General features: G+C 43.1%; 2 protein-coding genes across 3 annotated transcripts in view; one reads left to right on the top strand and one right to left on the bottom strand.

The window, feature by feature from the left end:
• The window catches only part of coro7 (coronin 7), a 115,005-nt gene that overhangs the window by 34,777 nt on the left and 53,653 nt on the right, over positions 1 to 26,575 (bottom strand). The gene's annotated exons all lie outside the window — the stretch shown is intronic.
• On the top strand, positions 569 to 24,001 carry vasnb (vasorin b). The gene is made up of 3 exons (XM_086185599.1): positions 569 to 793; positions 7,545 to 7,610; positions 19,783 to 24,001. Exon 3 carries the CDS (start codon positions 19,814 to 19,816, stop codon positions 21,866 to 21,868), a length of 2,055 nt encoding a protein of 684 aa, XP_086041725.1. The 5' UTR covers positions 569 to 793; positions 7,545 to 7,610; positions 19,783 to 19,813; the 3' UTR covers positions 21,869 to 24,001.

The following is a 26,575-nucleotide window of genomic DNA, read 5'->3' as shown; positions in this document are numbered from 1 at the left end:
TATTGTCGCCTGCTCAAGATAGGAAGTACAAATACTTCATTACTATATTTAAGTAGATTGTTCAACTTTCTCTGTACTTTCTATTTCTTACATTTTGAAAACAAACTCCTCATTATTTTAGTTTCATGACAGACAAAAACGATTCAAGAAGGGAAACATGAGTTTTGTTTAAGGGAGCAAATAAATTGTTCATTAATCCAACGTTAAAAAGTTAAGAGGAATAAATATGTACTTATTAAAAAATGACAAAAGTTAAAAGTAAAGAAAAGAGTGAAGACTGAATACTTTTCTATCCTTCTGAGTTTGTTTCATAGCCTGTGCTTCTTTACTTTTACGTCTACCTGCACTTCTCTTGGAGTAATGAACGTGTTTACTTCTGCCGCAGCCGCGAGTCTCGCAACAAACAGGTAGTGCAGGTAGGCATTAAGTTATAGCGAGCTGAAAGGGGGCAGGAATGTCTCGACTCAGCCAAGAGGCAAGGTGAGCTGCCGCCTGCTGCTCTACGCTGCCGCGGCGCGTCTCGCCTCGCCTCGTCTCGCCCCTCCCATCCCTCCGCTTCCACTCTCCTTTGGAGTTCACCAATAAAGCGCCTTTTGTGCAGAGAGTCTGCACTTGAGCGCATTCCTCTAGGTGGAGGCTGGTGTATTTCTCTTAGGGGTTGATGAAGCCCTTTTGAATGTGTCTGTATGTTTTTTTTTTTTGTTTTTTTTTGTATAAAGAAATCAACGAGGTCTGGAGTTTTATCGGCTCACTGGATCAGGACACAAGCGCGACTGCGCTCGCAGCTTCAGGGGTAAGAGTTTCCTGCTTTAACTTTTAAAACCCGGTTTTAGAGCTCGGTCTAGGATCAAGGAGCGTAAAACAATGTCGAAACCGGATTTATTCAGTAACACAAAATCCTCCATCGGGATAACGTCGCTTTTTGATAAATGAACGACTAAATGCGGCGCATTAAAATTTTATTTTAAACAAAAAAATAAGCCAGCGGACGCAGTCTTGAGTTGTTTTGTGAGTAGTGATTGCAGCGTAAGACACGTGTGACAGCGCCTTCATGCAAATCTTCCAAAAACACACAAACTATACAAACTTCTAAATGATCGCTCCACTAGTGGACGCACTCAGGCTCAGCGCTGCTTTGAGACCCTATTTCTTTTCTGTTGTTTTTTTTTTACACTTCATATCACCTAAAACTGACAATAACAAAGTCAAAAAAGCGTAAAAAGAGCTCGGACTCAGAAGGAGCCGTCGGATCGGTAATGGGGCGGCCTGGTGTTGGACCGCAGGACGCCGTCCAGCACGCAGGGGCCGAGCGGAGCGTCTAGACCGCACCGAGCCGCGCTCACCGCTCACCGCACAGCTGTTCTTGGAGCGACACAGAGGAAACCTCCCACGATAGAAAGAGAGAAAGAGAGAGAGAGAGAGAGAGAGAGAGAGAGAGAGAGAGTTCATCAGGACGCTGAGTTGAGATCAAAGTTACAGTTTAATGTCAGAAACCAGATCATCTGGAGACAAGTGGAAGGTAAAACAATAAAACCACTTGTGGTTCGATGTCAAAAACACATTCATTATCTTATTATCTGGTATTGACATAAACTATTGATGGAAACAAAGACAGTAATTGTATCAGATGAAGGTTTACACTCCACAAGATGAAACCTCAAGAAGAACATATTCAGCTTTGTCAACTTCTCCTTATTATTACCTCAACATGGCCAATACCTCTTCTGACATTGACTGAAATATGGACAAGTTCCAGAGGCAGATTGATTTGGGCTCGGTGCAGAGCAGACGGAGAGAAATGAAACTTTGGCTCACATGTGAGAGAAGCAACACACAGAATTTGCAGTGACATCACATTTCTTCAGACTGTGAGATGAGAGAGATGAAACACATCGTAAAGATCCAATGAAAAGAGACACTTTCTGGCTTAGATGGAGGAGAGATGGAAGGAAGATGTCAAGGAATCCGTCCAGATTAGGTCCGTTTTTCAATTAAAAAAACAACCAAAAAACCCAAAACAAAACAAAAAAAATGGCAGCAGAAGCTTCTAGACTTAAATTTAACCTTACAATTACATGCACGCTCTGTTGCAGAGGTCACGTACGCAAAACTCTGCACGGAAACGCTCAAATTTTATGATAATTTATTGTGTCAAGTTGCACTGCAAACTCCTGAAGGAAAACCAGTAGCCTCCAGAGCCAAATAGGAAAATAAAGACCATGTTCGAAATAACAAAACCGTCGATGTGCCTTCGTTTGAGACACTTGATTCATGTAAGAACAGTCGTCTGACCGTGATCCCTCAAGCTTTCAGTCAGATTAGCATCTTTTACACAGCCCCCACAAACAGGCACGGAAAATCGCATAATCTCTCCCAGGGGCGAAACAGGCGGCGTAAACTACTCCAACAGCCCCGCTATTAACCCCGTACGCTGGTGTGCAGCTTGTTTCCTCACCATGTGTTTCCTCACAGACAGTCGCTATGCTGCAGGAGAAGCTACCGTGTCACTGACAGTATATAATGGTGGTAATTGGTTTATATTAGGCCAGCAGACTCAGCGGGGTCAGCCGCAGGAGGCCTATTAAGATTTCAATAATGTTTCAGCCACAGATTGGAAGCATTTATAGCACAAGAGAGCGGTTGTGTGTGCAGCTTGGCACGTTTAAGAATGCAAAAGTGCATCGGGGTGTAGTGGAGTCACGCGTTCAAACTTCCTGCTCCTGCGTTTTACTCTAGAACGGCAGCCTCTTGGTGTTTCCACAGCTACTTTGCCAGTGCTGACACATCTGTCACTGAACTAGAGGAGGTGGATGAGAGGCGTCCCAGCAGGGTGGAGGTCTTCTTACCTGGGATGAGAGAGGCTAAGGCTTGTTGGAATAGTGATAAAGGGGAACACGTGCAACTGTGTGTGTTGATATGAGCAGTAAGTGAGACGCACATGCACACTCAGAGGTTTACCCCCCCAAAGAACATGCGTGTGTCTTGTCCTCCTGCGTGGATAATAAAGGAAAGCATAAGGTGAAGACGATCAGGTTTTATAATGGAAGAATTTTTGATTGCAGGTGTGTTTCCCTTTAACTGTCAGGCGAATTACAAGAAAATTGTGGAAATATTGCACACAAAAAATACATGCACACACAGACACACAAAAACTCAATTGAGCGTAAACTTGTTTTTTTTGTGAAATTTCAATCAACCTTTTCTAGTGCGATTCTCTAAAATGCGCCTTAAAAATATGCTGATGGAGATCTGACCAGTGATTGGGTGCCATCCCTCCAATGTTTTTTTTTTCCCCCCACTTATTTATTTTCAGATTTTACACACTCAAAGTCTTAGCTCTCCTTATCTGACTGGCCACACATTCCTTTAAACTGAACTTCTCTTCCTCTAAACTGAGAGGCTTTTTGCATTGTCCTCAATAGCGCCCTCCCGCTCCGCTTTACGCCCATTAGGGCCAGTGCCTGGAGCATCCTCTCCATCAGAGGGATTAGATGGTTAAAAGTCAGGTGCTGAGGCGAGGAGGCCTGGGGAAGGGAGAGGAGGTGGGGTACGAAGGAGGAAAGGACAAGAGAGGGGCACTCACGCAGCGGGTGGAGAGAGGGGAGTCGACAGGGCAGAAAGTTGGAATTTGTGTGTGTGTGTGTGTGTGTGTGTGTGTGTGTTTGGTTCCCTCATGGTCTTATCACAATTATGGAGGAGTCCGTAAGAGAAAAGTCAAGACATACAGACCCCTCCTCCATCAGCTCGCAGCAGCGTCAGGTGCTGCTAAGCTGTGGTGTGTGTGTGTGTGTGTGTGTGTGTGTGGGGGGGGGGGTCCCTTTTTTGCAACCTCCATCTCGAGCTACGTCTTTAATAAAACCTCCTGGCTTCAAAGCCTTCAGCCTCATGCTGACCCAGCCGTATGCAGAGGCAAACCCCAGCTCCTATACTGGCCAAGCTAAATTGAAGAAGCGCTCGCAGATGCAGCCAAATGATGCGTTCAGAGGAACCACTTCAAAACCTTAAGTAAATACACGCGCGCGCACACACACACACACACACACACACGCGCGTGCATGCGACTGGATCTGCCCACTTGGAGCGGCCCGGCGTGAGCTCTAACCCCAAATAAATGCTGGTTTCCATCTTCACACATGCTCGGATTTTATAGGTTTGTCTGTTTTTCAGGTCCGTGACCTTTTGAATCAAATATAACATTCAGCAAACTCCCATTTCAAACTTTAGTTTATATTAAACATAGTTTTTCAACTTTCATTTTGGTTGGAAACTCTGCAAAAGCCCCAAAAAAAATCCCCTAAATTCCTAAACCAACTGTAGTGAAGTACTGAGCGAGAGAGGCAGTATGAGAGAAAGAGAGAGAGAAAGAGAGGATGAGAGGGAGGATGCGCATCCCAGAAAGCCACCACAAATTGCTGCATTTCAGTGGGCCTGTAAAAAAAAAAAAAAAAAAAAAAAAAAAGAGAGAGAAACAGCTCTTAATCTAAGGTTGTAATTAGCTTTGGCCAGCACTGTAATTAGGAAATGAGCCTTGAACCAGATCTTACTGGGCTAGAGCAAAGGACACACACACACACACACACACACACACACACACACACACACACACACACACACACCCCTGTACTGGTTGACCAAAAGCAGATCTAGTACAGACAGATCTTTTGAGAAGAAGGTTAAATATTTAACAACTTGCTCTTAATGACCGATGACATGTAATATTCATGTTCTTCCAAATAAGAATAGAGTGACAAGACAGCAGAGTAAATATGTGAGCTAACACAGGGCATGTGTGTGTTTGTGTGTGCGTTCACCTCTGGGTCACCAAATGTCCCAACAGAGAGCTGTGACATTGACACACACTCGACGTAGGCACCGCCAAGACAACACGTATGCAGCTCCTCCCTGAATCAGGTTTTTTTTTTTTCCCTCAATGGTTATATCCGTCACACCCAGGAACATAAATAGCGTTGTTATCTACTGCCATTGTCGTTGCACTGGGAGCGAGCCCAAGGCAGCGTCACGTATGCCAAGATCTGTGCGTGTTCATGTCCAAAAGCTACTGCATATCAGCCCAAATGTCAATCACTCACGGTGCCGATCAACAGCCGAGCGGTTGTGACATCACCACAAGTCACAGCTTGCTGCTAGCAGGACTTGCAGTGTCACATTAAAAAATTCAAACAGCGCAGCAAAGAAAAGTGTTTGTCGGTGTTTATGCATCGGACTGAGAAATGTACACTAGTTTTAGACATTGCCACGACAAAGCAGTTGTGACATTTACAGCAGAATGTGCAGCATGGATTTGCCTTGAGGAGAGAGATGGTGTGGGGGGGGGGGGGCTGAGCAGAAGAAGGCTGAGGCCATCTTTATGTTTAACAGATGAGCAGAGAGGAAGAAAGAAAATTATAGTGGACAAAACAGCGGAAAAGTATCAGCAGTTTAAAAAAAAAAAAAAGCAATGAGGGAATGGCTGACGAAAATAGGTCCCTTCAGAAGAGAACAAATATGAAAGTAAAGCAATAAATGTTGAGAAGAGAAATCAGGTTCAGTGCTGCTAATGTTTTGGTCGGCACAAATTAAAGACCAAAGAGGCAGAATGAGCTATTAAAGCAAACCAAGACAGGATTATTGTTTTGTACAAGAAGCCTAGAAAGCAACAACGATTTGCATCTATTTTGAGTTGAAAGCAATCTCGTCCAAGAGGGCGGCTCAGTGACCAGTGACCTCGACACACTTACCGCGGGGGGGTGAGCACTCCACTCCCTGTACAAGATGATCACCCACCGCTGCATGAACATACAGACATAATAATGTATGCAAATAACCCCAAAACATGTGCAACATGCCTTTGTGTGCGGCAGTCCTACAAACAGACAAATAAACACACGGAGTGCCGGATTGTGAGAGGTTATTTTCAGTAGTGAACGCTGCGTGTGCAAGAAAGTGTGTGCCACAGGATGACTCAGAGATGCCTTCAAAGATAAAGTCAGGTTTCAGGTGTTACACAATAAGACTCGAGGCACCCAGAGGCAAGCTTTAGCAAACATGGTGGAAAAAAACCCGGCTTAATAGTAACAACAACATAGGAGGTTTAGTCTATTCGCTGCTATGGGACCTGATTTTAAAATCAGACATTAAAGCTGACTGGCATCATATTTTCATTTAAAAAATTAACATCTGTTACATTCAAGTCCAAGAGCTGACTACTTACTACTGGTTAGCCCTCTGCTAATTTGAATTCTGATGCATAATTTAATTAAAGGTCTTTTATACTTCCCTAAATGGAAGTATAAAAATAAGTAATTGAACCACAATTTTACTGGCCACGGCCGCTATGACTACTTCTGGTTAGCCCTCCACTAACTTCATTGTGGATAAATAATTTAATCTTGTGGTTCTTCTTACTTTCCAATTGTTATTGGACCAAATGGTGCAAATTGTGATCGTGACACAGCCGTTCGGCAGGGCTTTTTTTTTTGACGCTCAGCCCAATTTATCCACGTTATCTTTTTATAGCCAGAAATGTCATATTCTTCACCACGCTTTTAAAAAAGTGCGGATCATGACATTTGGAAACCCTTGGGTTATAATAAGTCAACTTTAATCCCCCTCCCCCGCCAAAAACATATTAAAATCTGGATTTGTCAGCAAACTGTTGTTGGAAGAAGAGATCTAAACATTAAAGCATGTCGGGCTGCATTGATAGGTGTATAGTTAAGCTCGGGGGCCAGTTTAGGAGGTACTTTATAATCTCTCCACAATGATGTATGACTATTCTTTTAATCCGAAGTACATGAGTAACCACTAATGTGTTCCATTAAGACATGTGGGAGTCTTGCTTTAATAAAACATTTGTCATGAGGTCACTTTGTGGTGAAATGTGCAATTCGTATTTATCATCCTTTCATCGCACAAACAGTAATAAATGCAAGTTCACGTCACATTCATGCTGTGGCGAACGCGGGCTCAAGTACAGACAGAGAAAGAAATGGACATTGAAATGAAAAGCATCCTACTGCTTGAAATTTCAGCTACAACGCCGTCGGTTGGCCACCTGAGGCGCCGTCTTGTTCCCAAACAGCTTTGGTAGGTTAATCTTCGAGATCACTCCAGAAACCGTGCTGTAAACTAAGCTCAGCATATGGGGGTGCAAACGAGAAGTGACTGTGTCATGCTGGAGTCAACAGTTCACACACACACACACACACACACACACACACACACACACGGGCCATGCTGATGGGGCTGACAGCACACGACAAGGAGCTGACAGATTGGAGAGTGGTCGGCCTACATTCTTCCACTCCCGCTCTGTCATCCTCTTCAGCTGCCACACGGCCTGCCAGCCCTCAGCACCCTCCCGCACACAGCTGGAAGCCAACCAATTAACAAGAAAATAACTTCCTCTAGTGCTCGTGGGTCGCTAACAATGTATGGCAAGGGAGTAGATTTAAAAAAAAACAAAAAACTTTTTTTTTCAAGTGGAAGGAAGTCAAAAACATACTGCAAAATATTTGGCTAATAGATTGTTGTTCTTTTTCCAGGAGGAAAAGAAAGTCCCGAAATCAAGGCAAAGTGGAGCAAGAGTAAAAAGGAAGTGTCTTTACTGGGTGAGTGAGGCAATAAATTTAATCCGACAGTTTTATTTGTAATCTGTGTAATTATGAATATGTCGGGGGCCAGTTAGCATAATACAAACACGCTGTTAACATCAGGGATAGTTTTTCATCAGGCCTGCGATAGAGCACATAAGCAAATGTTGTAAGGTCGACACGCGTCATAATACACTCCTTTGAATATTTGCATCCAGAAACCCAAACCACGTGCTGCTGGTGGTTGTTACAATGTTAACCCGGCTTCCTCAATAGGGTCCTTTCACACAACTCTGAGCCTCTTAACAAGACTGGCAGGAGAAAAAGAATGACTCTTTTTTTAACCCACGCACACACACACACACACACACACACACACACACACACACACACACACACACACTCACACTCATGCACGCACACACACATCTAATAGCTACAGTGAGGCAGTGGAGGGAAAAGAAAAGAAGAGAATGGAAGAAGTCTGGAGTTTACCATGCCTGGCTGATTAACAAATCCACTCTCAATCCAGTTTGACCTTGCGTTTAGCGCACGATATGAAGTGAACAAAGTGCAGTTTTGCAGTGCGCATTTTTGCAACAGAAACCGAGGAGCTGAGGGACACGTATGAGCTGCAGAGTCCCCCGCTTGCATCTGATTTGAACAGATACAGAACTACGAGTGAATTTTTAAACAAACAACAAATATTGAGCACGCGCATGTGACAGAGTGCGTAGTTCATGTTTTGTTGTCGGTGGAAAACACCCATCCGGCTGTGTTTTCTGTGTCAGGCGGTTGGCAAATACATGTTCCAGACCCCCAAATGACTCTGAGGCATTTAAACACAAGAAGTCCAGTATTACATATTTAACATTGATTGTTATGATTAATGAATATAATTTAGCTGTAGGCTTAAATTATATATTTTGCAAATTTTAAGGTTTGTTTTTCCTGCTAATAGTTTTTGGTGATTTGTTTTTAATAGCAAATTTACTTAATTTCTATCACAACAGATGGAAACATTATCATGATATTACAAAATATTACAAAATGAGAAAGAAGGCACCTGGAAATAAGCACCAGCACAAATTTGAAAGAGAAGGGTTAGGAAATGAGCAACAACAAAAAAACCTAAGAAGATATTAAGACAACAGTCTTATTACTCTTAGTCTAATACTTAGTCTGATTACTCAATTTCTGTTGGTTAAAAAAAAAAAAATCAAGCCCAGATCAGTGATGTATGTGAATTAATGTCTTTAAATGATTTTAAAAGGCTTCTGAAAGCACAGGCACGTACATAAAAGTGAAGTCAACTGATCCTCATTTTGGTGACAAACCCAAAGACCCCTAGGGGGTACCTGAGCCTCAATTTGAGAACCTCTGCTTTACATCTACACATGGCACCCAACCCCTCACCCTCTGTCCTGCTTCATTCCTGTGCTGTGGTAGTTGTCAGTGAGCTGTGACTGGGACTGTGTGGGCTCGTAAAGACACACACACACACACACACACACACACACACACACACACACACACACACACAAGCTGAGACCATAGCCTTTGGCTTCTGGATGCACACCACTACTCCTGCTAATTGCCTTACAACCTCTCCAGCTCTGTTTGAGCAGCCCGGCCTTCCGCAGGGAAAACACAGGAGTGGAGTTCTTCTTCTGCTATTGACTTTCATTGAAAAAACACACGTGCGCACGCATGCACGCACACATGCACGCACACATGCACGCACTCACGCACGCACACAGATTCCTCAGGTTGAGGAATTTGCGGATGATGTATCTGCTTGCTTGCTGTAAATTATTTGCCATGTAGCCAGTGTTTCAGTGTCAGCATACACACAAGCTCTGTTTCTCCCTAAATCCTGGAGGTTAAACATCAAAGGCTGCACACACTATCTTGAAACATAACACAGTGACATTAAGTGTGTGTGTGTGTGTTTTACCTGCCTTTGTGTTGACAACACATTCCTGCCCATCCTACATATAGTGTATGAATATGCACTAAAATATGTGTGTGTGTGCGTGTGATATAACGTTCCCTCATTCTGTGTGGCGCTAAGTAACACACAGATAAATTATAATTGTCGGTTGTTATTTTCATATTTCAACCAAAAAAGAAAACACAGAAGAGCAAACAAGGGTGTTCCATGATGTGCTCTACCTCGCAAGCACATATCGCACGGGTGAGCCGAGAAGCCTGCGCGCGCACACGCACACACACACACTCACACATACATACACACACACACACACACACACACACACAAACACAGGTAGGCATTGTTCTGTGGTTTACAAGCCAGCTCAGGCATCTACTGTACACACTTACTGACGTGTTGGAACGGATGTGTTGATGAGAGCAAACAGACTGGTCTGCATTTAGACAAACTGTTGTTCCTGGATTCAATAACAAAGTGTCATTCACTAGTCCTCCTCCTGCTTTCTTTCTCTCTCTCTCTCTCTCTCTCTGTGGCAGTCCGTCATGTTGTCCCTGGGTCTCTGACAGTGTGGCTAATGGATAGGTCACTAAAGGATGTTTGCCTGTAGTACCCACCTCTGATAGTAGGCGTCGACTAGTCTAGCCTGGTAGTTATTAAGTGTTGTTGTCCTGTAAACAAGTGAAATAAATGGTTCTACCTCTTCTGCTTAGCCCGGCTTATACAAACTAATGATAGCAGATCACGTCATCTTCATTCGTTGAATTTCAAAGAAGTGCACTTGCAATACCTTGTAAATCACTTTTGGGTTCAGGAGTCTACAGTGCCCACTTGCACCCTAAAGTTAAAAGGGAGCCCACAGAGGGATGAGTTGTTTACACCTCAGCTTCCCCTCCTCCCCTTCCTCGCCTTGTTTGTGTTGGATGTGAGGAGTCTTGCTGTGGTGACCACCCGCTGCAGGCAAATTGTGCAGCTGAAGGTCAGTGATGATGTTTTAATAGACTGTTGCTGACGGACGTCTTTACACAATCCAAGAAAGCAGAGCCCACCTGTTCAGTCAGTGGCTGGCACAGGTAGGGTATGCGGGTCGGTTTAATTATCAAAGTAGGGATGAAATACTGATGTTGGGTGACAGAATTCTGCCACATTTTTTTTTTTTTTTTGCATTTGTAAGAGTCTGAAGTTTGCACAATGGAGGTAGCAATTACAATCCGAGGCCTCGGAGAAGATGCATGTCAGTGATGGAGGGTGGCAAAGTCTTCTGCCACACTACCACACAAGCAAGTTTCATAATAAATTCTTTTACGACATCCTTATCAGCATCAGTACTCCGTTAAACTTGTGTGTGTGTGGCGCTTGTATGAGGTGTTTTTTTTTTTTTCTAAAAGAGAAAGCCCACGAGGCAGACTGACTAGAAAAATCACAAACGGTAACTCTTGGAAAAGGAGAAGGAGGAGATGGGGGCCTGAAAAACAGGTAGCGCTGCACAAGGCCTGCCCTAAGATGGATGTTAGAGTGCATTAAAAAATAGTTGTAAATAGTAAAATCCCACTTGCACCAAACTGAGTGTCTTCTACATTTACATGTACGTATCATTTAGTAATTTGATCACTTAAATTTGAGGCAGTAAAAGCCTTTGTCATTCTCGTTGTCCCAACATCGAAAATACATCAATTATAAAAACTAGCCTTTGCTAATGAAAGATGAAACATGGGCGACTTGTTTCCTTGTTCCCTATGTTTCTGTTTACAGTCTCAGTACTTTAGCCTTCAGCTGCGAGTCTTCAGCCTAATCAGCACTATGAAGGCTGCCATGAGGCCCCCCGCGGGGGTTATTGTTGCACATTTAGGAGATGTGCCTTCAACACATTCCATACATGCTTTTACCAGGTACATGCAACGTGTGTATCAGGTAAATGTGAGCAGGGGAGAGATGGAGCAAAGGAGTGCATAGGACAAAATGTGTAGGGCAGAGAGCTTGTTTTTGTTTTGTTTTTTGGTATTTATGGATTGTTAATACAGAGAGAAGAGTAAATGTGTGTGTGTGTGTGTGTGTGTGTGTATGTGTGTGTTTGTGAAACACTGTTACGCCAAGCAGGCAGTCCTACAGTCAGTCAACGTCTGACACACCCTCTCTTTCAGTTGAGCTACAATTTCAATGCTGCTGTAGCAAAGGACAAAAGTGGCGCGGCTGTCATCAGCCAGCGTTCAAGAAGTGCTTGGTCTTTCTTGCTTCAATAAGATAGAGGCTCCCACCCTCTGTTCATTGATTGAATGGTAATAATGAGGCACACAATCATTTACTTGATACCTAGCTAAACTAGCTAGTGACCTGACGCCTGCAGAATGTGTGCCTTTGTGTAGGCATTGTCTTTTCTGCCTCGCTTTTGTCTCACTTCTTGTTTTGCTTTTATTGATTCTTATTGCCATTTATTTATTCTTCCTGTATTTCAAAATATATTAGTCCACTCATCTACACTTGAAATATTAAATATGCCACCAAAATAACATTTATTTCATTGATGAGTCTCCTGTTATCAGACGACCAGGTAAAGAAACTAGAGCCGCGGTAATGTTGGAGGTGGGACACGTGTCAGTAGAGAAGGCTGCGAGTTGGCATGTTCACATTACTCCAGGCTTGTGGCCTACTGATAAAACTGGTTCGTCAAGCCACTTCAAACCACGAGGACACACATATAGCGGAGACAATGCCCACACTGGCATCTCTCGGGAGTTTTAAAGAATGTCAAATGTGGTCTTTTTTAACTTCGACCGGTTTGCTTTGGTTGCGCCGGCCAGCAAGAAGACAAAAACTCTGAGTATAAGACAGTGTTCAGGGTCACTGGGCCAGATGGAACAATGTAGTTCTGATTCTGGGAAGGAGTGTGGGCAGGATATGAAGGCACGAGCCAATGCTCAGAGGGAGTCCTATTGTTGTGACACTGGGATGTTATATTTACTGACGATGTAGAACTTTTGGACTCTGCAATGTTGTAGTTTGCTGTTAAATTAGAGAAAGTAAGTGGCACAAAGAGGTTTTTAGACTCCACTTGACTGCAAGTGATGTGTCAAAGATAGACATGGAACGGTCCGTTCGTTGACTGGCTGAGCGACACAAGAGCTGCCATAAGAGATGTTTGTTAAAGATAACTGACCGGTATAAAGTTGTGGGTTCAGAAGCCGCAAGGAAACATGAAAACAGATGAAAGCCGGTGTTGTCAGTGCTAGACTGTGTAATGTGAGAATCCCATGGTGGAGATCCCAGACAGATATGCTTGCATGTCCCTCAGAAATGACCTTGATGACTCTCTGTCCCCAGAGATCACAGGGTAGGGGGCCGTGATGAAAGACAGCACAGAGAGACGTCACTCACCGGGCAAAACAAGACGTGAGGAGGAGACCTACCTCAGCTCTTTATAAAACACGCAATCAAGCAGCAACATCCCTCATATCCTTCAGCCATGCAAAAGGAAACGCTACATTTCCTTTTGGACTTTTAGTGCTTGACCTCTATGTTTTAAAGCTCAGATTAGGTGAAGCTAGACTGCTTCAAAGATCTTGTTCTGCTCTGATTTGGCCACCCGGCCGCCCACGTCTGCCTGTTTCTGTTCCGTCCTCTCTCCTCTACTCAGCCTGGAGCTACTCACTAGAACTTTCACAAATCTCGCACCATTTACTCAGACACACTCCAAAAGGTTTTAGATTTCAAGTCGCCCTGCAGGAGCGACGACACACTTGTTGTGGAGACGAAGGGCCGGCAAGCTTCAGGTGTGTGTAACCGGAGCTGGGTGTGTGCCGGTGTCAGACAGGGCCTGTTACCTGTGTTGTCTGGGTCATAGTTATAACAGAGAACACAGAACGCTGAGCAGCAGTGGAAACACTAATCTGACCTCTGACCTCATCCTTTTCTTACCGCTCAATGAACTTTTTTGTCTTTGTTCAAATTAAAAAAGGCAGGTGAGTGACAATGTGCCTTTGAAGTTCCCAACTTTGAGTTAATATTTGACGATCAAACACGGCGTATTTAAGCTTACAAAGATGGAAGCGGGAGGGAAAATGTAAATACTGATGTGGAGCAGTAGATCAGTAAATCAAACACTGAGTTGGCTACAGTGCAGTAAATTTACATTGTTCATGTGATGTTTTACTGTTCCTCTAATGTTGCAGTCACCCCTGGACTTTATATTATTCTCTCTTTCAAGTCCTCCAGCTGCAGCTTCTAATGGTAGTGCCTTACGATGTCCTTAGAAGCAGAGCAGGTCAAATCCATAAATCCCGACATGAAAGGGGACGCCATAATAAGGTGCTTAGTGGCTCATTTAGATACGCACAATGTAAGGCATGAAGTCAAGTGCGTTGAGGAGACACGACCCTGCCTGTGATTAAGTGGCTGTTCGCAGTCAGTCAGCACTGCCTGGATGTGTCTATTACATTGTTTTTTCTTGTGGTCAGCCTGAAATCAGTTGTAAATCTTTGTTTGTGGAGTATATTGTAAAACTACTGCGGCTCCTAATCCCTTTTCCAACCACTACAAAGCATAGCAATGACATTGTGGCTCTATGATGAGTATTACCAACGACAGACAGTAAAACTATCATCCTTTTCTCATTCCACATATCCGCCTCCTCCCTGTCTGTGTTTGAGCTCTGCCAGCTTGATGGACCTTGATATACGTAGAGAACATTTTCAAATGTTTTTTTTTCTCCATGTTATAATTGGCTGGTTTTACATATTTTATCCAGCTAGCTCACATGTCAAAGCACAGCCCATTCCTTTTTTTTTTTTGATCCACACATATTCTAATGTAGTTTGTTCAACAGGTACAACCTGCTACCAAGCGCATGTCACGAGCAAATACCTCACAGCATTGCACACGTTCCAAAAGTCTTGCATTAACATAGTTGACATTTTCAGGTGCACGGCCGTGCTGCATGCGCCTCCTCTCAGTACGAACATTTTCTCTTTTTCTTTTTTCTTTCTCCAGAGATTCATCTTTGGTAATGTTTTCATCCTGGGATATTCTACGCTGATCTCCTTTTTCTTCACCTCAGTCGCACTTGAACCCTCTTGTCATGTTGACAGATAACCCTGCTGGATTATGGATAACAGGGTCCAGCTGTGGCATGGACGATGATGGCAATACAAAGGGGATGGGAATATAGGGATATGTTTGGAGGAGAGGCCCTTCTCATCGTGCGAGATTTGGAGAAGGGGCTGAGATAGAGAGGGGAGAAAGGGACATGGGAAAGGAGAGGGTCATACGGCTCACATCTGACTCATCGCCTTCATTTCTGCAACTTATCTTTCTACCACCAGTTATGACTGGAAATGATTTAGTTTGAAAATCTCCTCTAAACCATTTCACGAATGCTCAATATTACCCATAGAGCAATATTTTACTAAAACATGTAATTTGCCAATCAATTCGTAACTGCTGGGTATCTTGAACTAACAATGCATGACCCATTGGTGAGTCCAGAATTCAAGTAAGTTTGTTAATGGTTGCAGTGAAGTGGAAATGTTCCATTTGTCTTGTTAAAGCTCAAATCAAAGTGCTGATTACTGAGCGTAGGGCTGATTTTGAAGAAAATGAGGATCAGATTGGACGAAGCATTTGAGAATTCGCACACACATGTTCTGCACAGAATTGCTGTCATTAATGGTCGGTTTCTTCAACATAAAAATAAGTGGCTGGTGTTTTTTTACTTCTGGGGTCACCAAGAAGTCATACAAGGGAGGTGAAGGGGGACTTTTTGTGAGTAATTCAAGGGAAAATTAAACTTTTTTGGTGAAATTTAGCTTTAAAGACATATAATTACACCAGTATGATGATTCTAGTATTCCCTGCAAGTAGTGGTTTGTTCCCACTATTGAACTTTATTTGTTGCACTTTTTCTGATCGCTATTATTTTCTACAAGTGTGTAACTCTGCAGTGTGCACCTTTAGCCCTCAGTGGACCTGGCGAGGTGCCCCTCTTCTTGCCTGAACAGATGAATCATGTTTTGACCTGCCACTCCAACACACACACACACGCACAAACGCACACACACACTTGTGCCCTTCATTACCCCTCAGTGTTGGCCCGTCTCTGAAGATAAGGCTCTTGATGCTTGGCCTGCTGGGGCTTAATTGCTGAAGCCCACTTCACCCTCCCAAAGCCAGGTCTTATCCACCTCGTCTCCACTCTTACCTCACTTGTGTTTTCTTGTCCTTCTCATCTTCAAAACCTTTTTTTAATCCCTCCTCTTTCTTACTGCCTCTTTTTCTTTTCAAAAAGTTGACCGCGCTTATGCTGTGCTCAGGTGCTCCCATGTTCTTTACATTTTTTTCCCCCCCTCAATGTTTCTGGACCGTCTTCACATATTCATCAGCCATCACCTTTTATTATAATACAAGCCACAGACCTGGACTGCAGCAAAATGAAAAGACAGATGTTAGGGACTGCCGTTACGTAAAGGATCTGGTCACAAAGATGTTTATGCTCCAGTTCTTGTTTTTAATCTTAAGTAGCATCATCCTTCAATCAATCTTTCGTCTGTTTTTCAGCCCTGAAAACTTCCTGTAAATCTCTAAATGCCAAACCAGTGACATAGACAATCACACTTTTTTTTGGAGCTCAGCTGCTGCCTGTCTCAGGAATGTCTCAACAAGCGCACAGGGGAGAGGAAAGGAAATTACAACTCAAGACAGGAGGAGGAGGGGAAGATGGGAGGGGGCATTCCTCCTCGCCCTGGATGACAGGCCTGTCTTTCTACTACTTCTCCCCTCTACCTCGCTCCCTCCCCCGTCCACCTGCACTCACTTCCAAACACTACAGATCCGTATTGTAGCGACGCCGTGATTCTCCTCTATCTGACGCACTGATAAGACCTGTGGATGTCACTTACGCCGCAAACAGAGAGAAAACATGGAGCTTTGATTTATCTCTGATATCTGGCAGTCCTCACTGAACCCCTCCACCACAGTTTCTCCTTTGCTAAGCTATCTGATGTGACTGGCCTGTTTGGAATGAGGCACATTCAAATAAACATTCTGCCCCAGGGAGCTACGGTAGAATCACCAGTTTCTAAGAAAAATATTCTAATTTTTGTGTGCATAGCTTACACTCCTCTGCCTTGATGTTGTTGTATATTCTGGCTCAGGACCCTTACACCAATGTCTGGCCCGTATACTCAAAAATCTCCGGAAAGGAAAGAGACTGCATTTTTGTACCACTTGAGATACATACGATACTTCTTTCACACAAAAAAGTAAAGTGTTTGTTCTGAACGGGCAGCGTTCAACACACTGTTTTTGACACATGTAATATCCTGCACTGAAACGGAAATCCAGCAACGGCAAACACTGCGATGAAATGAAACCCTAAAACCATCTCCGTGCGCTCCAGCTGTTGCTCCATTCTTCCTCTACCCCTTCATCTCCTGTTTATCTTCCCAAAGCCTTTTGTTTTCCCTTGTTCTGTACACACATGCAGCACGGCAGCCACACTTGCTTTTCCCCCTCTTCCATCTGCACTTCTTCATGTTTAAGAGATGTAATGAAACACGCTTTTCTTTTCTGCGATTATTAAAAACAGCTCTGGCTGACTGTTGAAATTACGACTCCAGCTATTATTGATTACCACAATTAAATCTTTTATTTCTCCCATGAGCAAATACAATACTTTGGATTTATCACACACCACTAAAGCAGTCCTTTACGACTCCGTGCATATAAATGTAATCTCTCTTTACGCAAATTCCTACAGGCTATGTGTGCAGATTATGAAACGCCATTTAAAGTTATTGTGATTTTCTGGACAAAATTCTCCTAAAACGACTGTAAATTTAAATATATTCAACTTTCTGCATGACTGCCGGGTTAGCAGGTGCAGCCTCTTGCTAACCAGCATTGTTCAAATCAAGTCTCTGGGTTTAATCTGGGTCAATTTATTGGCGTCTGACTGCACAGAACAACATTTGAGCCCTGTCTGAAAGAATTATCCAGATGATAAGAGTAATATGTTGGCAGTGGGGTTCAAGCAAAATGCCAGGATTGCTTTTAGTCTACACAAAAGAGAAGGGAAAATAAGATATCAAGGAATCTTTCCAAGGAGGTTACAATTTCAAGGAGAAGCAGAAAGGAAAGTATGCTGAAAGGAAAATAAATGCCATTGCTCTGGAGCGAAGAGATGATACTTGCCCCTCTTTTGCCTCTTTGCCATGCCCCTAAAATCCCTCATCTCAATTTCTCACAACTGCTGCAGTTCTCTTTCTTTATTATGGAGGGACAGCGAGAGCGAGAGACAGAGAAAGAATGTTTCATGAAATAGAGTAAGAGAGAAGAGACTAGAAGTAAAAGAAGTAATAAAGCTGCAGCAACACTACATTATTTTGTTTTCCATTTGGCAACATTTATTGGTTTTTGTTTTTATCTTATTTGATTATGAAATAAACGCAAAAAAAAACTTAGTGCATAAAAAAGAAACATACATGTATCCTGTTACTTCACAAGGAAATAATGGTTGAAAGTTACAATGCAATTTTGTTCAATTTACAGTACAACAGGCTACAACACTGCAGGTGAGCGATGTAAGAACAGAATGTTCAGTATGCGTCTGTATCTGCAAGACTTAACTGTAACACATAATTGGCTTCTTATTTTGGTTACTGTGCACCATTTAAGGCCCTAAAATTAGCTCCCTCAACATCAAAGATGAGCTGAAAACCATGTAACAAGGTGGAATAAATGTTCAGTCCAACAGAAGCAAGTTTGGATACTGCCAACCAATAAAGACAAGAGCAAGTCAGGTCAACAAGCCTTGTTAAGTATTAAAGTCAAAACATTGTTATCATTCAGGTCCCATGGAGTAAAACAAAAAAGGGGGGGGGGAGAGAATGCTGTCAAAAGAAGACAAATTGTCAACAGATAGAGACGTTGCCTCTCCTCAAGGCCACTTCTCTTGATAATAAACTGCCACACAGACTCTTGTCAGCAAGTAGTTTCTTCTTTATCTCCCCTCATTCCTCTCTCTCTCACTCTCCCTTCCATCATTTTCCCCTCCTTTTCAGGCCTTTCAAGTCCTGCGCTGACACTCTAATGGAGTGTTTGTTTTCTAAAGCTTGGACTCAGGTGAAATGAGTTTTAATCACAGTAACATATTCTGATGATCTAATCTCCTCCTTTTCTGTATATTTTGCTGTATTAGTGATAGCTTTTTGGCGAGTAGTAATGGCTGTCAGTCTGTGTTATGACAATACATAAAGAGTGTTATTCATATTACTATTGTATTTCTATGGTCAGGGAAGCAGCTACGAGCTGTAAGAGAATAGAGCTCTTCTCTAAGTTTAGAACGCCACAAAATAAATTATCCACAGATGTGTGGCCACGTGCAGCATCGCAGACATGCAGCCACACAAAGCTGACACGGTATGGTTATTTGAAACTGGAGATTCTAGGGCACTGTTTTTAATCACTCAAGAGGGCATGGTTGATGCCTTTCATGGTTTCGGTGGCTTCTGAGAAACAGAAAAACGTACGCTAGTCTTGGTACATCATCTCAAAAACAGAAAACAAGATGAATTTGTTGATTGCTGCTGTTTGTCTGTGTGTTTCCTAGGCTATGGATTGTCTGATAAACATGGGGGGACGGTTAACTGTGACCCCCATTACAACCACAGTTTATATGCACCATAAACCAGCTGCTAAGACATTAAACCATTTGTTTACCAACACGCATAAACTCTTACAGAATATATGGGTGAGTGTGCACATGAACACAGAGCCATATGAAGGACCCCTACAGAAGGAAACAATAGGTTTGGAATCCCACAGCACTATCTATTTCACAGATCACTGACAGAAGAATGTAGCTCTCCTTCAGCCAGAAAAGTGTGGCAGGACGCCACTATGTCAACTTTTCCCTGACTAAAGCATAACTCCCTCTGAAGTCTGAGGTGAGGGCTGTAGCCCCATTGTTTGAGAGACCTTGTGACAGAAGACTGCCTTTGATCACTGGCTATGCATAGTTAAAGCTGCAGGACTAATCCCACTCAATGAATTATATTAAAGAACTGCATACCAAATCAATATCAGACTTATTCTAGTGTGGTAGTTGTTTAGATGTTTTACATAGTGCAGTAGATTTTATAAACTTTCTAGTGACATCTGGATGTGATACCTGGATGTTCCAAATGCCAGATATACAAGTGGCAGAAGTGTTTGATTGTAATCGATGGTTCATATGTTCTCTTGTTTCAGGCCGAGCAGGAAGAGCGAAGGAGTCTGCACCATGAGGGTCTTTCTTACTTCACTGATGCCCTCACTGCTCCTCCTCCTGTCTGATGGCGTCTTGTCCAGCTGCCCAAAGGACTGCTCCTGTTCGCCACCAGAATCCATCCTGTGCTACCAGAGACGCTCCTCTGTCATTCCCCTGGGAGTACCCCAAGCCACAAAAAGCCTTTACCTCTTTGCCAACGGCATTGAGGATTTGTCTACTGATGACTTTGATGGTCTAGAGAACCTAGAAATGCTAGACCTCAGTCAAAACAAGCTGACAGAACTTCCTGACAGGGTGTTTGAACCTCTGACCTCTTTAAGGAACCTGGACTTGTCATCGAACCAAATTACCCACATTTCAGAGCAATGCTTCCAGGGTATGGCGTTGCTTGAGCGTCTTTATTTGTACAGCAATCTTATCAAGACCATTCACCCTTCAGCATTTATTGGTTTGGAGCACCTGCTGGAGCTCAAATTGCAGGGTAACCAGTTAACATCCTTGCCTGCCCTTTCTATGCCCCGACTGCTGCTGCTGGACCTTCGCTTCAATGTCTTACCCAACTTGGGCCCCACAGACCTCCAGACCCCTAATCTGGAGTCACTTAAATTAGGTGGAGTAGGGCTCACCAGTCTGAATAAAGACCTGATTGGTAGTCTGAAGAACCTTCATGAACTGGACATCTCGGGAAATGAACTGAAGACTTTCCCCCCAGTGCTAAAAGAGACACAGGGGTTGATATACCTTAGTCTCGCTGGAAACCCGATGGGCCCTCTCACATTTCAGGACCTACAGAACCTTGGAGAGCTGCAGGAGTTGGACATGAGTAGCCTCAGTCTGCAAAGTCTTCCTGAAGAGTTTTCCCAGCTTTTACCTCACCTTAGAAAGCTCACAGTGGCAGAAAACCCCTTCAACTGCCTTTGCACATTAGCGTGGTTTCCTAGATGGCTGAGAGCCCAAAGCATCACCCTGGAGAGAACAGAGGAGACTCGCTGCCATTTCCCACTGATCAATGCTGGAAAGGTACTGGAGAGACTGGAGCACAGGGATTTTGGCTGTCCCACCACAACTACAGTCACTACTAGTACTGTGAAAACTACTGCTGCCCTTCCTATTCCTCTCACTACCTCCCCCACTACAACAATAGCGATTCAAGTCCCTGGGGTTAGTGACGACCCGACAATAAATGATGGTGATGACCAATTGCCCCCAGCTCCTGCATCCCCAAGTAGCAGCAGCATGGACTCAGATGAGGAGCAGCATTTTTGTCCCTCTCACACCTGCCTCAATGGAGGTACATGTCGTTTGGACCAGTATGGTCAAGTTGAATGTACCTGTCCACATGGCACTTCTGGACTGTATTGTGAACTCCAAAACAATAATGCACCTCAAGCACCTGAGGAAGAAACCCCTATGGTGACTGTCACAGCAGATACACCAGACATCAGCTCACGTCAAGCAACGTCAACCTCAATCCTGTTGGATCTCCATCGCTACATTGAATTACGACCATACATTCGTGGAGTTCGTCTAACCTACCGCAATCTCTCAGGGCCAGACCGCAGGCCAATGCAACTCAGTCTGCCAGCAACCTACCCAGAGTATAGACTCAGGGGCCTGAATCCCAACTCCACCTACACTGTATGTGCCAGTCCACTAGGTGCCCCCAGTGGCATAGATAGTGTCTGCACTCAGGCTCAAACGGCCGATGAGAAAAATGCCAGTGTCACCGGAGCACAAATCATAAACAAGAAGCTGACAACTATGCTTGTGCCTGCAATTGCGATCTTGCTACTGCTGGTGCTGATAGCAACAGCAGTGGGAGTGATATGCTATTTCCGCAGGAAGAGGGCCAAAGGCCACCTGGATCTAGACTGTGAACCACCTCAGCTAGAGTTGGATGGAGTAAAGGCTGGCTTAGACAATGGGGCACTGCCTCAAAAACCGAGCCAAATTATGATCCCTGAACCTGCTGTCCAAAGTGGCAATCTGGAATATGAGGTGCTGCTACTACAGGATCACTGTATATCAAATAAAAATATGTCTTCACACAAGCCTTCCTACTTTTGACATCTGGCTCAGCACAATTCTCACCAAAAGAGGGATTTTATCTCCTCGGCTCTGCTTTTCCACTGGTGAAATACAGAGACCAGGATATGTTGCTGTAAGAGTGGGGCACACAACATCAGCGAGCCACCCAGCAAAGTAGAGACTGGTCATATATTTGACTTAATGTCCTCCATTTGTCTTAGCTGAGATTTAACATGCTTGGACTTTGAAGTGCCTCTACTCCATTTCACGTTTCATCCTGCTCTAACAATGTTTCTTCCCTCACATTGCTGGATTGGCAGGCGCTCCCATGATGTCGGCAGCAGGTCAAAGGCCAACTGAGGCTGAGGCAGACAGTCTGATGTCATTGGCTGAAAGTTAAGGCTCAAGGGACATACCCGTAGTGACTTCATGCCCTGCTTTACCTGTTCATAAGAGTGTGCATTAAATGGCTTTGTGCTAGCAGCCACTCAACAACACTTCCAGCAATTGCTTTTGCATATAACTCCTCAGTGCTATCCCAAAGGGACCTGTGCTCACTGTCAGTGAACGATAAGACACTAAATGAAGTCAGAGAATTGTTGTTGATGCCTGTATTTCTTTATTATCTCTGCCAAGCAGGTTATGTTTTCAACCACGCTTGTTTGCCTGTAGGCAGGACTGTACAAAAACAACCAGACCAATTTTCACGGAACTTGGTCTCTGAGGTATAGCTCACGCAATGCCCTTCCATTTTGGCTCTAAAACTCATGATTTTTGTATGTAAGTTTTATATATCTATGTTGTTTTTTGTAATGTTTTATGTGCAACATTGTGACTGTTAACAGCCTTCTACCCCTACAAGTTACCCTCCTCTCTTGACTAACAGACAAAGCAGGAGATTAAATCTTTGAAGATTAAAACGTGTTTGGTACCAGTAAAGTCAATCAAAGGGCTTTGCCCCCAGAATGTCAGACAGTCTAAGTAGATGTTAGTCTGGACAGACTCAAGACTAAATCCCCCTCCTACTTTTGGAAGCCTTCAGTCTGCTTCAGCATCACAAAAGGAGAAGGTAAGCGGGATTACAAATGGCACAGAGGAAAGCAGTTGACCCCCTCTGTTTCAGCGATGCACTGACTTTCAACCAGTTAAGAGCTTGCCTCCACTACAGTTAACACTCACATTAGTACACCACAGCAAAACACAACTTCAGAGTCTTTATATTTTATTTATTTTCCCTGTAAGGGAAACTCTGTGTTATTCCTCGACCACAATTCATGTAGAACCTACTATTTCTCCTGACCCAAAAGAAGCAAAGCAAATAGTGGTTGTGTATTGTGTTTCCCTTGATTAAAAATAGCCTGCTAGGCGTAATGCTGTGCACAATTTCTCTTTGGCAAGTACACTCACAGTTTTGCTTGCTTACACCTAACAAGACTATGAGAAGCCCAGACAGCACGTTCATCATCTTTATATTGTTGTGTAGAGGACAATGAAACTTGCAAAGTGGGAGTAAAATGTTTTTTTATGTTGACAGTGTGCTGAGATCCAAATATGTGAACAGGGGCAAAGAAGGACTCGGAGTAACCTATTACATGAGCGTGCATGTATGTGTGTGTGTGTGTGTGTGTGTGTGTGTGTGTGTGTGTGTGTTTTTGTGTGTGTAATTGTGCAAGTACATGTTCTGTCTTGTGCAGACATTAAGTTGCTATCAGCTAACCCCCTTTATGCGTCCACATGCCAACAAGAATCTAACGCCCCAAACGCCTCTCTACCCAGAACCAAACACGCCAAAGAAACATCTGTGAATTTCTGTCAAATTACCAACAGTATTTCAAGTGTAGACTTTACAGCCCCACACAAACAATCATGTATTGAGAGTTCACGCAAAAGACGATTTAGCAATGCAACTGGAATATTTGTCTGTACAACAGTATACATTGAAGAGTTTCAATGTGGTTATTAATTTTTCCCTGTTTATTTTGGGAAGTGCCTTGTTTTTTATTCATTGTTTCTTTTTTTTTATTCTGTGAATTTATTTGTACAAGTGGAAAAAGTGATATTATCATTAAATGAATATCCAAAAAATAAAATGGGCCTGGTTGTCTTTTTGTTGTTGGTGTTCCCCAGGTTTTGTTTATGAAAGGAAGGATTAGGGTGACAGGCAAAGAGGAGATTATGCTTATGTCATGAACTTATGCTCACTCAATTGAGAGAAAAAGGATTGACATAAGAGGTTAGCAAAGGTACAAGTGCAGGTGTAATTGGTGTGATATTGCCTCTGTGTGTGTGTGTGTGTGTGTTCTTAAAAGCGAAGTGTTTGCCTCTTCGTGTCTATGCGAAACAATATAATTTGTTCAATAATTAAGGCATTTTCATCACTTTCACAGTGATGTGATTAGTAAGCCAAAGCAGATTCTCTTAGCTACATCCAACAGCGCACAACCACCCAAATCAATCTTTTATGGGGCTGTTAAATGTGTGATTTTACTGTACAAGATGAGTTGGAATCTCTCCATCGAGCTAGAGGCAAAATGGAAATAAAGATTGCGATTGAAACACTCAGGTTTAGGTAGTAAGTGGATTTAACAACCGTGGATGACTCACATGTCTAATCCTAATAGCTGCAAACCCACACAATACCCAGGGCTGACCACCCATGTGTTTATAAGTAGGGAATTGAAACAGCATGCACACCAACAAACAAGCGCACACACACACACACACACACACACACACACACACACACACACACACACACACACACACACACACACATCTACTGGCCAAAGAACATACCTGGGAGCTGTTGTGCAAGATCCCATGATAACTACCCAAACTCATAAAACAGCACCACTCCTGTTCTGCAGCCTCCATTATATCAATTTACTTCCATGTGAAATAACCGAAGAAACAATGTACCTCCTGGCAAATCCTTCCGCTCCTCTTTTAGATGACATTTTTCCAAAAACTGAGCCACTCATTCACCGAACAACAATTGGGTGTTCATTGTAAGCATATGTGTGTATGAGTACACTTGAGGGGCTTCAGGTATAGAGACAGTAGCCTGCACAGATGAGGTCATACAGGAATAACACCTGCAGCTGAAAAGATGCATCCTGCTCTCTGGCCAGGGATCTGCAAATAAGAAAAGGAGAAGAAGAGTGCAGCACGCACACACACACATACACACACTACTGTATGTGTGTGTGTGTCCTTTCCTTCCATGAAACAGTTCCTCTTTTCTTCTCCTGGATTTAAGAGAAACCTGGTCCCTGGAAGAGGGCCAACTTTGATGCTCACACAGACTCAATGGTCCCCATTGTAGCACAAAAGGACCTTTTTCATGATTGTCAAGCCTGAAAAATTCTACACATTTACTGCTGAGTAAATGTTTTTATTTCTTTATTGCCTCTTTTTCCTTTTACCTGCTCTCATTCTCTCCTTTTTATTTGCAATTTATTTCCAAATTCAAGGCAGTATGTAAGCAGCCAAGGAGAATGTGTTGGGAAACAGGGCTGAAAGTATAGTGTCTACTTCATCTGTGCTTCTCTGTGTTCAAACCAGCGCCGCACACGTTCAAAACAAGTCGATGAGCTGGGGGCTATAAAGGTCTGCTGACGACGTAATTGAAAACTGTTGTGAATGTGCTGTCAATGCTCGCATAGAGAGAGCTGTTGTCAGATACACATACACACAGAATTGTGAAATACCATTCACACATCTTATATTCTGAATATGAATCACTACCTTCAGGCTAATGTTACAGAGTAAATGTAAAACAACTTCAGCAAGCATCAATAACTCACTCAACAAATATCAAGCTCAATTTTTCATCGGGTAGAGCCTCCTGAGTAGAGAGAGAGAGAGAGAACTCTGTGTTGTATGATTTTATTGCTGTTTATAATCGTACTATATAATTTACTTGTTTTATATTTACTTATTTATATTAATATATCTTTTATTTGTTTAGTCTGCCAGGTGACCACGCAAAGTTTCCCAAGCAATGATGTAGGGTCATTCTTCGAGGAGCAGGACAGAACAGTAATAATTTTAAAATTCTGTCATGGGATTGGGATGAGACAGGAGTGGAAATCCATTATTTTGTCACTGTCTAATACACAGATGTGGAGAAACGCAAAGAGCATACACACACACACACACACACACACACACACACACACACACACACACACACACACACACACACACACACACACAGATTCCTTCCTATATAGTCAATGACTTTTTCTGTCTCTCTCCCTCTCTCTTTCTGTTTTCCATTTTCCCGCACAGCACAGCTGACCTCCCAGTAACCTCAAACCATCTCTTCAATCTCAGCCAAGAGCATTCACAGCCTGCAGCTGGGGGCATGAAATGAACTCCAAACTAAATAATAAGATGAAGCTTTCAACTCCTCATAAACTCCAAAAATGATGGCATACACATAATGAACTGGACATGTGCAAAGCTCCAGAAAATGCTGACATCGCTCTTACATCTGTGACAGTTTTTGAACTGTTGTCCCAAACATATCAGAATCTTTATTATTCTTGAGTTCCACTTTTGGTAATGTGGCTGAATGCTAATGAACACAAGCCTGTGATTTTAGAAAAAAAAAGAATTGTTGCTACCAAGAGTTAAAGAAGGAAAAGCTGAGTGGAGAAAATACAGCACTTTGTTTTTGAATCTTGTTCTCTGGCTCTGGTGGTTTGCCCTCTGCTCATTTCCCTACTCTTTCCAACTCTC

The sequence above is a fragment of the Aulostomus chinensis genome, chromosome 18 (genome assembly GCF_037954235.1).
Source record: "Aulostomus chinensis isolate RoL2024-O1b breed Wild chromosome 18, RoL_Achi_v1.0, whole genome shotgun sequence".
In the NCBI taxonomy this organism is placed as follows: domain Eukaryota; kingdom Metazoa; phylum Chordata; class Actinopteri; order Syngnathiformes; family Aulostomidae; genus Aulostomus; species Aulostomus chinensis.
The sequence above is the reverse complement of the archived record's forward strand: the minus strand, read 5'-3'. Positions and strand labels throughout refer to the sequence as shown.